At 52.0% G+C, this 15695-nt stretch overlaps 1 protein-coding gene across 1 annotated transcript; it reads left to right on the plus strand.

Annotated features, from left to right (window-relative positions):
- The first annotated feature begins 5605 nt into the window (after positions 1–5605).
- On the plus strand, positions 5606–15240 carry SLC22A13 (solute carrier family 22 member 13). Its single transcript, XM_024756567.1, is given in 11 exon segments — positions 5606–5828; positions 5831–5859; positions 11975–12078; positions 12325–12479; positions 12708–12848; positions 12851–12875; positions 13042–13161; positions 13248–13314; positions 13316–13423; positions 13971–14182; positions 14387–15240. Coding segments are annotated over 11 exon segments (1512 nt in total). The 3' UTR covers positions 14715–15240.
- Positions 15241–15695: the final 455 nt, after the last annotated feature.

Consider the following 15695-nt stretch of genomic DNA (forward strand, 5'->3'; position numbering starts at 1 on the left):
ATAAAGAATAAATTGTCTGTGGTGGTGTAAGGATGCTTCACTTTGGTGACTGTTGGTGGGGGCAGTGGGAAGTGGGTCAGGAGGTCACTACTAACTTTAATTTTTCATGCGAATAGAGAAAAGCCAAGGTGCACTTTTCCCTAAAAAGTGTATTAGTCTACAAATTAGAACAGCTTAAAACCAAGTGGGGAAACTGAAATCCCAAAAGAGAGAGAGATCTGCCCAAGGAAGTTTGATAGAGTGGGATAGGGAACTCTTTGCATTGATCTTCTCTGTTTAGTTCTGCTCATGCTGTTGGGCGGGGGGAAAGATGCCAGATTCAAGCCCTTGGGAATCTGTTGTGGAAAGTTTAGAGCAGGGCTGAACTTGTTCCCATTTGGCTTTGATATTGAAACGGTGAGGTTTCGTGTAAGATTCTAGGCCCCTCTGTATTCCTCCACCCCCTGGATAAGTAACCTCCCTGGTCATAACTCCTTCCCAACAGAAGGTGGTCTTTGAGCCATGACAGGACTGCTTTTGTGTGGGTCCTGGTAATTCAGGCCTCAGGTCCTGGGACCTTGGAATTGATGGTATCATAGCTGATTGAATTTGCTTTCAAGATAAGCAGGTTGTAAGAGCGGACTCTCACTATTGTGGGGGTGGAGAGGAGTTGCTGGCTACTCAAAAGTGACCATGATGTATGTGGGGATAAGAGCAGGGGCAAGAGTAAACGGAGCCTCTCCACTTGCCCATAATTCTCTAGCAAGATCCAGTCTTGTCCAGAAGCCAGTTTCCTCACCTCTGCCTATTCATAGTAGCAATGCTCAGTGCAACAGTTCGTGGATTCCTCCTGTGGGTCAGCTCATCTAACCCCACATTTTTTGTTTTTCTCTTTTTTAAAGTAGACTTTATTTTTTTTTTAGCGCAGTTTTAGTTTCATAGCAAAATTGAACAGAAAATACACGGAGTTCCCATATACCCCCAGACCGCACACACACGCACAGCCTCTCCCACTGTCGGCATCCTGCACTGCAGTGGTACATGCGCTACAATCAGTAAACCTACACTGGCGCTTCATTGTCAGCCGAAGCCCATAGTATACATTTGGGTTCACTCTTGCTGTTGTATATTTTATGGGTTTGGACAAACGCACAGTGATGTGTACCCATCGTCATGGTCTCATAGAGAATGGTCTCACTGCCCAGAAATCCTCTGTACCCTTCTTGTTCATCCCTCCCTCCCCTCTAGTCCCTGGAAACCACTGAGTCTTTCAGTGTCCCCAAAGTTTTGCTTTTTCTGGAATGTCATATAGTTAGAATCATACAATATGTAGCCTTTTCAAAACTGCTTCTCTCACATAGTAATATGCGTTTAAGGTCTCTCCGTGTCTTTTTGTGACTTGATGGCTCATTTCTTTTTAGTGCTAATATTCTGTGCCTGGATACCACAGTTTATTAATCCATTCACTTACTGGCTGTGTCCAAGTTTTGACAGTTATGAATAAAGCTGCTATATATATCTGTGTGCAGGTTTTTATGTGGGTATGTTTCAACTCCTTTGGGTAAATTACCAAGGAGCCCAATGGCAGATTGTATGGTAAAAGTAGGTCTAGTTTTTTAGGAAACCACCTACTGTCTTCCAGAGTGGCTGTGCCGTTTCGCATTCCCAGCAGTGAATGAGAGTCCCTGTTGCTCCACGTGTTCGCCGGCACTTGGCGTTGTCACTGTTTTAGATTTGGGCCATTCTACTAGGTGTGTAGTGGTATCTTATTTTAATTTGTAATTCCCTGATGACAGTGTGTTGAGCATCTTTTCACATGCTCCTTTGCCATCTGTATTTATTCTTTGGCGAGGTGTCTGTTTAGGTCTTTGGCCCACTTTTAATCAGGTTGTTCTCTTATTGTTGAGTTTTAAGTGTTCTTTGTATACAGGCAGACTTCGTTTTATTGCTGTTTGCTTTATTTCTGCTTCACAACTACTGCATTTTTTTTTTCAAATTGAAGGTTTGTGGCAACTCTTTGTTGTCAGATGATGGTTAGCATATTTTAGCAATAAAGTATTTTTAAATTAAGGTATGTAACTTAATGAAGGTAATTTAAATTAAGGTATGTAATTGTTTTCTTAGAATACTCTTGCACACTTAGGAGACTACAGTATAAACATAACTTTTTAAAATTTTTATTTATTTATATTTTGGCTGCGTTGGGTCTTCGTTGCTGCGCACGGGCTTCCTCTGGTTGCAGCAAGCAGGGGCCACTGTTCGTTGCCGTGCATTGGCTTCTCATTGCGGTGGCTTTTCCTGTTGCAGAGCACCGGCTCTAGGCGCGCAGGCTTCAATAGTTGTGGCACACGGGCTCAGTAGTTGTGGCTCGCGGGCTCAGTAGTTGTGGCACACAGGCTTAGTTGCTCCGCGGCATGTGGGATCTTCTGACCAGGGCTCGAACACATGTCCCCTGCATTGGCAGGCAGATTCTTAACCACTGAGCCACCAGGGAAGTCCCTAAACATAACTTTTATATGCCCTAGGAAGCAAAAAAATTCACTTTATTGTGTCTAGTTGTTCCAGCACCATTTGTTGTATTGTATTGTTCTTTGATCAGTTGAATCTGTGAGTTTCTTTCTGGGCTCTCTGTTCTGTTCCATTGATTTATGTGTGTAATCTTTTGCCAGTACCACACAGCCTTGAGTACTTTATAGTCAAGGTTGAAGTCAGGTATTCTCAGTCCTGCATCTCTGTCCTTCTCCAGCACTGTGTTGGCTGTTCTCACCTTATCTACCCTGAGCCCCCAAGCAGTCTGTCAATTACAGTCGGATTTTCCCACTGTGATACTGGTTCCTGTGGAAGTTTGAGTTTGTGGATTTCTGCTCCAAGAAGTTATAGTTCTCTGTATTTACCTGTCTAGCTCCAATTCAAGGGATAGCAGTTTGCCCTGTGACCTCACTCCTCTGACAGAAGAGTTGTTGATTTTTCAGTTTGTTCAGCTTTTTACCTGCTAGAACACAGTAACAGTTTCCAAGCTGTTTACATCCTGGACCAGAAACCAGAATGCCTATCCCCTGTTTTTATCTACTAGAGTTGTTCTCAAATTTGGAAGAGGTTTGAGACACCATCCAGTGCATCCCTGTAGGTGATGTTCGGGGAGTACCTTCCCCTCCTCCCACCATATGCACAAACACCGCCCTCTACCCCGTGGACAGTTGATTGCCAGGGATGTGTGTCCATTCAGTTTAGCTCCAGTGGTTAGAACACTCTTGTTACACCTCTCTTTGGTCTTAGTTTTGCCCTTTACTGAAGGCAGGTACAAGGAGGGGAAGAGGAGAGAGACAGGCTGCAGGCTCTCCCTGAAGGGCCAGAGGCAGCCCCGTCCTACCCTGCAGTCTCCTAGAGGACACTGGATGTGACGAGACTGCTCGGGGACGCCAGAGAGCAGCACATACGCTCCTTTGAGCTCATCCTCCCAGGTCAGTGAGACCACAGGTCCCTGGGGTTACAGTATTCCTGGGAGGACTCCCTCAAAGAAGGGAGCCAGTTTTAGGCTTTGAAGCATCATGGGGAGCCTTTGGCAGACTGGTGGGGTCGGGGGGAGGGTTAGGAGAACAGATAAGTTAATCAAGAAATTAAGATTGGGGCAATTGGGAGGGCAGTGAAGCCAGCGGCATTTGGGGATCATAGTTACAACTATGGAAGGTCTTTGGTTGAGTCTCACTCTTCTATCAGCATCTCCTCATCATTTATCTCTCTGTGTTTTAGAATCCCACACCAAGAAATGGAAGGATCCTTAGAGAGCATCTAGTTCAAGCTTTCCTTATACACAGATGCAGAAATAGAGGCCAGAGGGGTAGAAGGAGCAGACTGCGGGTCACAGTGAATCAGTGGTGGAGACCAAGCACCCTGCCTCCTACCTCCAGTCCCCTTGGAGCCTTAGAGCTGAAATCCTTACCCTGATCGGAGTGAAAAGATGATGAGGACTGAGCCCAGGCTCCTGTCTCCACCTCAGTTTTCCCCATAATGTGAACGCCACAGTGAGCAGCAGCAACTAGTAGCGTCTGCTTTCTTGGCAATTCAGCGAAGGCTATGCTGAGGACAAGAACACGCAAGCGAGGTGGGTGAGGAAGGAGAGGTGGGGCTGGGGACAGTGGGGAGCTTGGTGGGGAGTTTGGGAGGGGGCAGAGAGGAATGTCCTCTCCTTAGGCAGGGTTGCGGACCCTTGCCTCTGCCTTCCAGCGTCTGCCCTACCTGGACCCTCCCCCCGTGCTAACAGGCCACGGATGTAGGCACACTGTATCAGGAACTGCCCCGCACAACCTTGCTGCCTTGCCTTCCCTTCACCCATGCTCCTCTGCCCATCTCTTATCTCAAAGTGTTTCAAAATCAAAACACAAAAAGGCTTTCCGATGCTTACCAAGCAAATATGTGAATGTGATACCCAAGCGTGTATTTTTCCCTAATGCTCTATTTAATCCCACCATTCCCCACCTCCTATGATTGAACTAGATGCCTTCCAAGCCCTGGGTCTACCTGCAGTGAGACTCCCCCCAGGGAAAAAGGATGGGGGCTTTCATTGTTGGGAGGTTCCTGTTAGAGGTCCTGCCTTCTGTTAGCCTCCTGTCCTGTAAGAATCCTGACCTGCCAGCCCCCATGCCGTGCCCCATCCCACCCTCGACTCCAGCAGGGTCATAGGACTGACCCCCAAATGGGGGGGCTTCCACAGCGGGGGCTTGGGCTTTGTCCTTTGTCCCTCTGTGCTCACCAAGGTTGCTCAGGGTGGTTGGGCTACCCTTGGGCAGCTTTTGCATCTGTTTCTGTCTTGGGAGGGTGTTAATGGTTCCTTCCTTGATTAGATAGAGATCAAGATGCACTGGTTAGTTCTGCTGCTGAAGGGAAAGGCATTTATGCCCTTGGTGGGTCTCCTGACCTTCATACTACCCTTGGATTGACTGCTGTTGCATACCACCACATGCTAGAGACCCTGCAGAAGAAAATAACTTCAGGGTCAAGAGACCAGGTTGGGCTGTTGGCCAAGTTAATGTGCCGGCTGGGTCCTTGCTGCTCCACTGACTTATCCCCCGCGGAGCAGTGTAGTAGCAACCGCCTGGTCGCGCTGAAATTACTCTCAGAGTTTGGACTCTTATCGTAATGGGAGGGGTTTGCACTGGTGTGAATTGTAGAGGATGTTGCAGTTAGAGGGGGTGCTGTCCCTGTATACCATGTAACTTTTGGCTAAAGCTCACTGCTGTGTGCCAGGCCTGAGAAGTTCCTCTTGTGGTGCCTGTCACACAGTCCATAAAACATCCTCGGATCCTCCAAGTCAGAGTGGACTATCTTTTCATCATATTCTGTCATTCCTAGACCAGAGTTGGGGAGCTGAGGCGTGACAGGTGGGGCCAGGCAAGGCTGTTTTAAACAGTAACGCAGCACCGCCACTGCCCCGAGGAGCCCGTGCCCCAGAGCGAGCTGCAGAGCTGTCTGGTGGCCCCAGCTAAGGAGGCGGTAACCAGTGACCGTGGCTCCCTTTGCCCAGGTCCCGGCTGACATTGGCAGCTTTGGTCGCTTCCAGGTACAGCTGCTGATACTACTGCGTGTCCCCAACTTCCTGACTGCGTTCTGCATGTTCACCCAGGTCTTCATGGGCCTGGATGAGGCCCACCACTGTTCAGCGGCCTGGGTCAAGAACCGGACTCTGACCCTGAGCGCTGCTGAGCAGCCAGTGCCGAGCGTGCCTGTGGATGCTGCAGGCAGCCCTGAGCCCTGCCTCCTGTTCCGGCCACCCCCCGACGGTGCCAGCCTGGAGGACATCCTCAGCCACAGCTTCAGTGAGACACAGCCTTGCGAGGCGGGCTGGGTCTATCCTGCGGGAGGCCCCTATCCCTAAAGAATGAGGTAAGGCTGCCCTTTGGCCTATCTTTCCACCTCTTTTGAGTCCGTCAGCTCGTCTGCCCGACCCCGTGCCCTCAGTCTCTGGTGTGGCTGCCCCTGCACCCCATGCCTGAATGACGGTGGGTCCGCCTGTTTTGCTCTCTGTCCTCTGCCTGTTGGCTCATCTACCTCTCCATCCATTTCCTTTGTCCAGGGTGTCTGTCCATCTGTCCATTCATCTCTGCCTGTGCTTTTATCTGTCCCGCTGCCTGTCTGCCCAGTGGCCCTCCTTCTTGTCTCTCCTGTTCTCCTGTCCTCATGCCTCTCTCTCTCTCTCCCCCATGTTCCCATCTGCCTGTCCATTTGCCTTTGTCTTTCCGTCCACCTCTGCATGTCTGCCTGCTTACCTATCTTTGCATTTAACTAACCCTCTGATGCTACCCCTTCCCTGTCCACTCGTCTGCCTTCCTGCTTGCTTGCCTCGAGCTTCCTGCCTTCAGCCTCTCTCTCTAGATCTCCTCCTGCGTGCCTGCCTGCCTCTTAGATCCTGAAGGACACCCAGGACTCTAGGACTGTCCTGCACATAACTGGGCAATTGCTCCTGCTAACTCCATTCTCGTAGGAGGGACCCTGGCAGATCAATAGAAAGTTCCCCACTCCAACCACCTCAGAGCAAGAAAGGCTGCTTCCCAGACAGTGGGGTTGAGCACAGAATGGGGAGATGACTTGGCGAGGGCAACATAAAGACTTGATGATGGAGCGGGGACTCTCTCATTCGGGGCACCTGCTGCCCAGTTCCCTGCAGGCATGGGAAAGAGCACATAGTCCAGAAGCCTGAGGGGCAGGGGTTGGGGATCTGTGCAGCTCTCACCTTAATGGTGGCAAATCCTGAACCTCTGTGGAGGGCAATTTGAGCCCCGAGACTAAACATTCACCTCTTAATATGTGACCATATACCTGCCTCCAGAACCGTGGCAGCCTGAGGATGTGTCCTCCTGCCTTCTTCCTGACCCTCCCCCTCATTCCACCCCACAGGGGGAGTAGCTCACCTTTGAACTCTGCCAGCCCCTGGATCTAGCCCAGCCTAGGCTGGTCTGACCCTCAGTGCCCCCTCCATCGTCTCCCCAGTATCCCACCCGTGTTAGGTCTGGTCTTCATCGGTCCTTAGATGTCGTGGAGGTGTCTTCCTCTACATGTGCTCATAAACTCTCTGCCCATCTGGCCAAATGTCACCATCCTTACAGCCCAGGCAGACTTCCAGAGTGCTTGGAGCCAACTCCAGGTCTTAATGCACAGCCTTTGCTGGTCTGTTCATGCAATTATATTTAGCCAACAGCTTCTGAGTATTAACTATGCAAGGAACAGAGAACAGAGGCACCCTATTCACCTTCTCTGAGAACATCTGGGCTCCTTGTTGAGGGACAAAGGGCTAGATGGGCTCTAAGGCTAGAATTTGCTTCCTCCTGGGGAGGGAATGGGCAGGCAACTCCCTGAAGGAGTTGGTATGTGAACTGGGCACCAGGGACCAGAATAAGATTGATGTAGAAGAGGGGAAGGCCTTTGTAGACAGAGAATAGCAAAAGGAAGGCCTGGCAACAGGAAGCAGGTGATGTGTCTGGGAAGCAGCAGGGACTTGGTGTGCCTGGGATAGGGCTGGGCAGGTTATGGGAATGAATGGGATGTTCTCAAGGATTGGGGGCCTCTCTCTTTATCCTCAGTCACCAACTTAGTCTTTGCTGACCCTGGGGTGGGACCTTGGACCTCTGGCCTTTCCCTGACATGCTCCCAGGGATCCACCCTCCCAAGAACTGCGACTCTCAGGGCAATGTACACTTTTGGTACTTTGTGCCCTGAACCACATGACAACCCCAAACTCTGGGGCTACCTTGTGTGAGGTATGCACCTTGGTTTCCAGTCAACAAGCAGGGGTTCTGCTACAGACTGAGGACTCCTCTGAGGTGACATCCCAAGTTTCCTTATTATAACCAGCAACTTCATATGCAAAGTGAAATACAAACAATCCGAATTTAAGAAGAAAATAATATATTTCCTTATAGGCAGTGTGCTCATGAAGGACAGAGTACATTTCTCCTTCTCAACCTACCTGTCCAACATTTCCTGGGTGCCCATCCTTGGAAAAAGAGAAAATGACTCCCAGCCCTGTCCACACGAACCTCTGAATAGGGAGGCAACTAGACCATCAGTGAATAGCAACAACAGTGTGATCCGTCCTGGGACCACAGAAGGAAGCAATGGGAGGGAAGGGGAAGCAGAGAGAATAGCCATTTCTAGGGTCTGGAGCACGAAAATGCCTGGCCCCTGTGAGCAATTCTCACATACAAAAGGGGTTGAGAAAAGGCAAGAGCCAACTCTTAAAGGGTCTCAGATACAATGCTGAGGAATTGGGGCTGTCTCCTAGAGACCAAAGGGAGTCATTGATGGTTTTGGAACAGTGGAAGGGAAATGTGATGGGTTTTGCTCCAGGAAATGGGGGTGGGATGCTGCGGGCCACCGGGGCAGGCCCCAGACAGAACCATCCACTGTAGGCATTAGGGCTGGGAAGGTTGACAACTGGTGTCCCAAGTTGGAGCCCTCTTCATCTCTGTTCCATCTGCAACATGACACCAGCACATGAACTTGGGTAGGTCTTGGCACCTCTCTAAGCCTCTGTCTTTGCTGCAAAACAGAGGGAATGATAAGCCTTCATGGAGTTAGAATGAGGATTTGATAAGATAGGGGATATCTCAACTTCAGGGAGGTAGTGAATGGTGTCCACTAAGCAGGGGTGGCAGCCTTGGAGGAGTCCCATGGCTCAGCACTCATGCCTTTAGAGTATGACCACCCCTTGTGTCTGAGATGCCTGTGTCACCAGCTGTGTGCTTCATGGCACAGGGGCCAGTACAGCCTCAGCTGAGCTAACATTTGCTGACCTAGCACAGCCACTGTGCTAAGCATGCTACATGTGTTAATTCCTTTAATCCTATCTGGCGATACTATGGAATGTATTTCATCCCCATTTTGTACGTGGGAAACCAAGACACCAGCAGATCAGCTAACAGATTCAGAGTCACACAGAGTGACTCAGTTCTGACTCCAGAGGCTGACAGCAGCAGGCCTTTGTTCATTATTATTTATTTTAAATAATGTTTAACTACAAAGCAATCTGTGGTAGCTGGACAAAAAGCAAACAGGATAGAACTGGGTGGAACAAGTTCAAGTACCTGGTCCTGCTGCACTTCATTCTCAGGGGCAATCCATTCATCATTTGATATATATTTAAAGTTAACAGTTATAAAATTAACAGTTGTTGGACTTCCCTGGTGGTGCAGTGGTTAAGAATCCACCTGCCAATGCAGGGGACACGGGTTCGAGCCCTGGCCCGGGAAGACCCCACACGCTGCGGAGCAACTAAGCCCGTGCGCCACAACTACTGAGGCTGCGCTCTAGATCCCGTGAGCCACAACTACTGAGCCCACGTGCCACGACTACTGAAGCCCACATGCCCTAGAGCCCGTGCTCCACAGCAAGAGAAGCCACTGCAATGAGAAGCCCACGCACTGCAATGAAGAGTAGCCCCTGCTCACCACAACCAGAGAAAGCCTGAGGGTAGCAATGAAGACCCAACGCAGCCAAAAATAAAATTAATTAATTTTTTAAAATAAAAATAAAATTAACAGTTGTCCTTCAGGACAGAACTAGGAGCAAAATGCTGTCTCCTGAGTTGGTTAATTTTTTGCTAAAGGTTAGTTAACTAATGGAGATTGGCTACTCATCTGACTGAAGGTATTGGTTCCTTCCTTCATTCACTCATTCCTTCACTCAGGAAACATTACCTTAGCTTTCCCTCAGTTTCACTCACTGCCATCCAGTTTCAGTCACTGCCAGGACTAGCTGCTTAACCTCTTCTCCCTTAGACGAATAAAGCAGTCTCCTACCTTTTTGGCACCAGGGGCCGGTTTCGTGGAAGACAGTGTTTCCACAGAGAGGGCGGGGGGTGTTGGGGGAATGATTCAGGTGGTAACACGAGAGATGGGGAGTGATGGGGAGTGGCAGATGAAGTTCCGCTTGCTCGCCGCCGCTCACCTCTTGCTGTGCAGCCTGGTTCCTAACAGGCTGTAGAGTGGTACCGGTCCACAGCCCAGGAATTGGGGACCCCTGGGGGAATATAATAATAAGTCAAGGATCGTTGTCAGAATTATATGAGATGGGACTTCCCTGGTGGTCGAGTGGGTAAGACTCCACGCTCCCAATGCAGGGGGCCCGGGTTCAGTCCCTGGTCAGGGAACTAGATCCCGCATGCATGCCGTAACTAAGAGTCTGCATGCCACAACTAAGAGTCCACATGCCACAACTAAGAAGTCAGCATGCCATAACTGAAGATCCTGCATGCTGCAGTGAAGATCCTGTGTGCCACAGCTAAGGCCTGGCGCTGCCAAAATAAATAAATAAAATTTTTAAATGAGATAATGCACGTAAAACATGTGGCGCATTATCCAACCCAGAGTAAGCGCTCAAAAAGCATTAACAGGGGCTTCCCTGGTGGCGCAGTGGTTGAGAATCCGCCTGCCAATGAAGGGGACACGGATTCGAGCCTTGGTCCGGGAAGATCCCACATGCCGCGGAGCAACTAAGCCCGTGCGCCACAACTGCTGAGCCCGTGTGCCAGAACTGAAGCCTGCGCTCCTAGAGCCCGTGCTCCACAACAAGAGAAGCCACCGCAATGAGAAGCCCATGCACCACAACGAAGAGTAGCCCCCGCTCGCCGCAACTAGAGAAAGCCCGCGCGCAGCAATAAAGACCCAACGCAGCCAAAAATTAAATAAATAAATTTATTTTTTTTTAAAAAAAAAGCATTAATATTGTTGTGAAGCTACCTCTGTGAGCTCTGGAGAACAGCTCGTGTCATGATACCCTCATAAACATATGGAGCTGAGCTATGTGCAGAGGGGCATAAAACTCACTGCGGGGCCCACAGATGGAGGTGGGGAATATCAGTCACGTGCACTTATTGTTATGTGCACATTGCAGTAGACGAGTGTACAGACTTGTATGGACACCCATATTTTCATCACTTGGTTTCCCGGTCTGTCAAGTTCTCTCTGTGAGTCTCCAGGTGGGTTGTCCCCCTCACATCGTGTGTGTATGTGTCTGTGTGTGTGTCCGTGTGTGTGCAGGCCTGCACATTCCTCCATCCCAATCTCTTTCCTCAAGGAGTGTGTGAGGGCTCCTTAGGATTCTGACTGCCTGTGAATGATGGGAGTTTCAGGGGGGTTCTGCAGCCAGTTGGGAAAAGTTGGAAAGGCCCAAGCAGGTCACAGGGGTGCCATGGTTGTGGGAAAGAGGCCCCATTTGTCAGGAAGAAGCAGTTAATGACTGTCAGAGGTTCCCAAACTGTACATTCTTAGTGGGTCAATAATTTTACTTGGCATCTCCAGGACAAAAAAATACCTAAAAGTTTCACATATTAAGTAATTTGTTCCAAACAATTTAAGAAGGGGGACTTCCCTCGCGATCCAGTGGTTAAAACTCCATGCTTCCACTGCAGGGGGCACGGGTTCGATCCCTGCTCTAAGGGATCCCATGTGATCCCACTGAGATCCCACATGCCGCGTAGTGCAACCCAAAACAACAACAATGACAAAAAACAAACAACTTAAGAAGGATTTATGTACTAATAACTCAGCAGCTGTTTAAAAAAAAATACACACGAATCAAAAGAAAACACTTTTATTTCATCCTAACGTGCAATTACTTCCTAATAGGATGTACTGGGAACTGCAAAACGTCTTGATCCTTGAACCCCGCCACCCTCATTTTCTGTTCCACATTGAGTTTCACATGGTGCTTGCTTTTTTTCGTAGTAACTTCCAAAAGCACAACTTCACACAGATACGGTGTCACTGAAAAAAGTTGCGTGAACCATCTGGAGCTGGTAGTTTGATAGGAAGCGGATGTTGAGGGCCCCAGTGTTTCCCTTTACACTTCTAAGTGTCATGTGGTGCACCCTGAGTTCACGCTGGTGCCCTGGGATGCCTTGCTTGCCCCACTTCTGTCCTGAGAGGTTTGTGGTGGGTGGGCTGGCTGGTAAAGGACTCGCCCTCGCTGCCCCTAGACTCACATCTGCATGTGTCTGCCTCAGCTGAACCTGGTCTGTGGTCGGAAGCATCCGAAGGACACCTCCCAGTCGGTGGACCTGGCTAGGCTCCTCACTGGGGCGCTCATCGTCGGGCCCCTCTGTAACTGGTAAGAACTTTGACCAGCTCCCCCAACCCAGCACGCTCTTGGGTTCCTGGCCCAGGGTCTCGTTCCTCCCCACCACGTGCCCCTCTCACTGGTCTCCAGGTAAGGCCCTGTCTCCCCGCAATGGGGCTCCCAGGTGGGGCCCTGCACCCTCCCGCAGACAGAGCACCCAGGGCAGGGCCGGGGGCTGGGTCTCCCTCCTTCCCCTCAGACAGACTCCCTCCTCAACCTGCCCCCTTCTTACCCCAGGATTGGCCGCGAGGCCACTATCCTGGTGCAGCTGCTACTCTTCGCCATCCTTGGCATGGCCGCAGCCTTTGTGCCCGGCTTTGAGCTCTACACGGTCCTGTGCTTTGCTGTGGCCACGGCCGTCGTTGGATATAACTTCAGCAGTGTCACCCTACGTGGGTATCTGGGCCCCGTGCCATCAGCCGCAGAGCGAGGCCTTGGGGTCTGGGTGGCCACGTTCCCACGCTGCCGGTGGGGCCCACTCAACTCCCCACACCTAATGTGATGGCACCAGCGCTCCCTGTACCGGGCCAGGACCACAGCCCCTGACCTGGTGGCATCTAGCCATGGCAGGGAGTGAGAGGGCAGGGTCCGGGCCAGCCTCAGACTCAGTGTTCTCACAGTTGCAGAGTGGGTGGGGCCCTGGTGGAGAACTCAGGCTGTGGTGCTGGCCCAGTGCACCTTCTCCATGGAGCAGATGGCCCTTGCAGGACTCACCCATGGCGTCCAGAGCTGGAGGCTCTTCCAGATGGGTGGCGCTGCACCTGTCTTCCGCTCTTCCTTTACTTCTGGTGAGGAGATACTTCCCAGGCAGGCTGCCCCTCGGTTGGCTACGTGTCCAGAGAGGTGTCTGGGAGAGCGAACCTGTGGGGTCAGTGTGCACTGGGACAGCGGGGAGGCTCCTGGGGGAGTGGGGAGGCCCAGGTCCAGGCCCCAGGGTCACAGCCCGACCTACAGGGCTCTGCCGGAATCTGCACGGTGGCTCCTGACCCGGGGGAGGGTAGAGGAGGCTAAACAACCGATCCAGAGGGTGGCCTCGGTCAACAAGCGAAAACTCTTCCCCGAGCTCCTGAGCCAGGTACTTGCAGTAGCTGGGCCAGCCCTGCCCTGATCTGACCACACAGCCCGGCCTGCCTGGCCCCTCACTCTGCACCTCCCTCCCGGATGGTCCCAGAGAAGACGGGCCCCTCGGGGGATGCCCTGGATCTGTTCCGACACCCCCAGCTCCCCAGGCACTGTGATGGCTCTGGTGGGGAAGTTCGCCACGGCGGCCGGATTTACCATCTCCTACGTGTAGTCTGCTGAGCTCTTCCCCACTGTCATCAGGTAAGGACTGCAGGTGCAACTCCTGTTCCTCTGCTCCTGAGACCCTGATTTTGGCCACCCCTCCTCTGCCCGTACTGCTGTTCCCCAGTGAGCTTACAGAGCTGGCTCTGGGGCAGCAGTGCTGGATGGGGTCCAAGGCTGCATGGGGTCAGTGGAGAGCAGAGGAGAGCAGCGGAGGGCAGATACAGGAGGGGCCACACCCTGGCCTTGTCAGGACTGGAACATGGAGTAAGTCCCAAGTTTGATGAATGGCTCAGAAGGAAGACTCCGGTGGGGATGGGAGGTGGTCAGGAGGTGCAGCCTTTGATCTGAGACTCAATAGGTGAGCAGGAGCACAGCAGGCAGACAGAGAGGCCTGGAGGTGGCAAAAGCAGTAGGACTCGGGGAAGTGCAGGAGGAGGGGGCAGGAAGGCTGGCTGGACTGCACGGGCCTGGAGACTCTGCAGGCCTGTGGAGACCAGATGAGACACTGGGGTGCTTCCAAGGAAGTGAGCTGGGGTGGAGCTGTGGCCCAGCGGGGGCCGGGTCTTCTCGGCTTGCACTCACCTTTGCGCGGGCAGACGGGCATGGGGCTGGTGGGCATTTTCTCGAGGATCGGGGGCATCCTCACGCCACTCGTGACCCTGCTGGGTGAGTACCACACGGCCCTCCCTATGCTCATCTACGGCAGCCTCCCCATCGGGGCTGGCTTACTCTGTGCCCTGCTGCCAGAGCCACGTGGCTGGAGCCTGAAGGACGCCATGGACGACATGGAGCAGGAGTCATGCCCACAGCGAGGTGCTTGGTCTCTCTGAAACCCAGGACCTCATATCAGTGACCCCATCCCCGAAGGGGATCTACTTCACCATTTGTCCATTGTTGCATAGAGGCCCATATGGCATCCTCACGATTCCCCTACTTTGGGGAGGGGATGGCGAGGAAATGTAATACGGGGTCAGTTCCTAAGCAGCCAATGACAGCCTTCTGCTTCCTCCAGCTCTCTGAACGCAGTGCCGTTGGAAAAGGATTCTGAGGCCTCAGGAAGTACTTCTAGCCCAGGGGTGGCCTTTAGGGCAGCATGTACCTCTGAGTGTGTCTCCGAAGCCAGAGCAGCAACAGCAGAGAGCTGCCTGAACACTCCCCTGGGAACAGCTGGACCTATGAGCATGGCCGTCTTGCTGACGGAGGCGGCACCCCATGAGCTGGCCCCAGAGCCAGCCAGCCACTGCCCAGCCCAATCCCAGAAGCATCCGAGACAGGCCTCCCTCCTTTCAAAACCTTTCTCATCCCCAGAGCCCCACGCCCAATACCCTGTTCTGGGTTAGAGTCTTGGGTGTGTCTTGGGCTTCACTTGTTCTCTGACAGTCTTGTGGGGATATGGCTCCTCAGATCCCCTCCATCTGGGGTCCCCCTGCCCTGAAAACACAGTCAAGCCAAAAACAGAACAGCTGGGTAGGGCCTCTCCAAGTAGGTGAGCGTAGGAAGAAAAAAACACTTAAAAGTTCTGGACTCACCCAGGCAGGTGAAGGAAAAGCTGTGGATGAAGGGAAGGTTGTGGTTCCTCCAGTGGCTGGACTAGGCCCGTCTGGATAAGGTGGGACCCACAGGGCATTTGATCCAGCTGAGTGGACACTGATTCAGTCAGAATCGAAGCTTCAGTCTTGCCTTCTCTTCAAAGATTCTCCTTCCCCTGTCCTGCACTCAGGGACCAGTGGCAGGGAGAGGGAGGATGTGGGTCCTGTTCCTCTCCGGGCCGGGCCCCTCCTCCCTTTCATGCTCTGCTTCTCTGGCTCCTTCAGGGCCCATGCAGGGTGAGGGAAAGGGGAAGAAGTCTTCTTACCTGGTGGCCACTGGTGGTAGTTCTTCCGGGCTTGCAGTGGTTAATCATCAGTCAGTGGCCCTGGCAGGCTCCTAAAAGTAGGTTTTCCACAAGAATTTTCGGGGGTTCTCAGCGATCATCCCAGGACCTCTGGAAAGAGTCACACTCCCAACAAGTCTGATCTATGAGCAATGTGCCTGCAACTGACCCCTTGGGACCCCTCTTCACCTCTTGGCCGCCCCCCCGTCCCGCCCCGTGGGGATCCCCACGTCGTCTCTTACAGAAGAATCCAGCTAGCAAGACCATAGCAGCACATGAGCCCGACTGTCTGCTTTCTCTCTTCCTGCACCCCAACTGCTGGTCACTGCTGGAAAGAGTCGCACTCCCAACAAGTCTGATCTATGAATCCATGGTCACCAACACCAACTGGGTCTTCAGCAGCACCTCGTATTCCTACCAGCTTTTCAAGTCAGCTCGTTTTCCAACT

Source organism: Neophocaena asiaeorientalis, unplaced genomic scaffold (genome assembly GCF_003031525.2).
Source record: "Neophocaena asiaeorientalis asiaeorientalis breed wild unplaced genomic scaffold, Neophocaena_asiaeorientalis_V1.1 scaffold265, whole genome shotgun sequence".
NCBI lineage: Eukaryota > Metazoa > Chordata > Mammalia > Artiodactyla > Phocoenidae > Neophocaena > Neophocaena asiaeorientalis.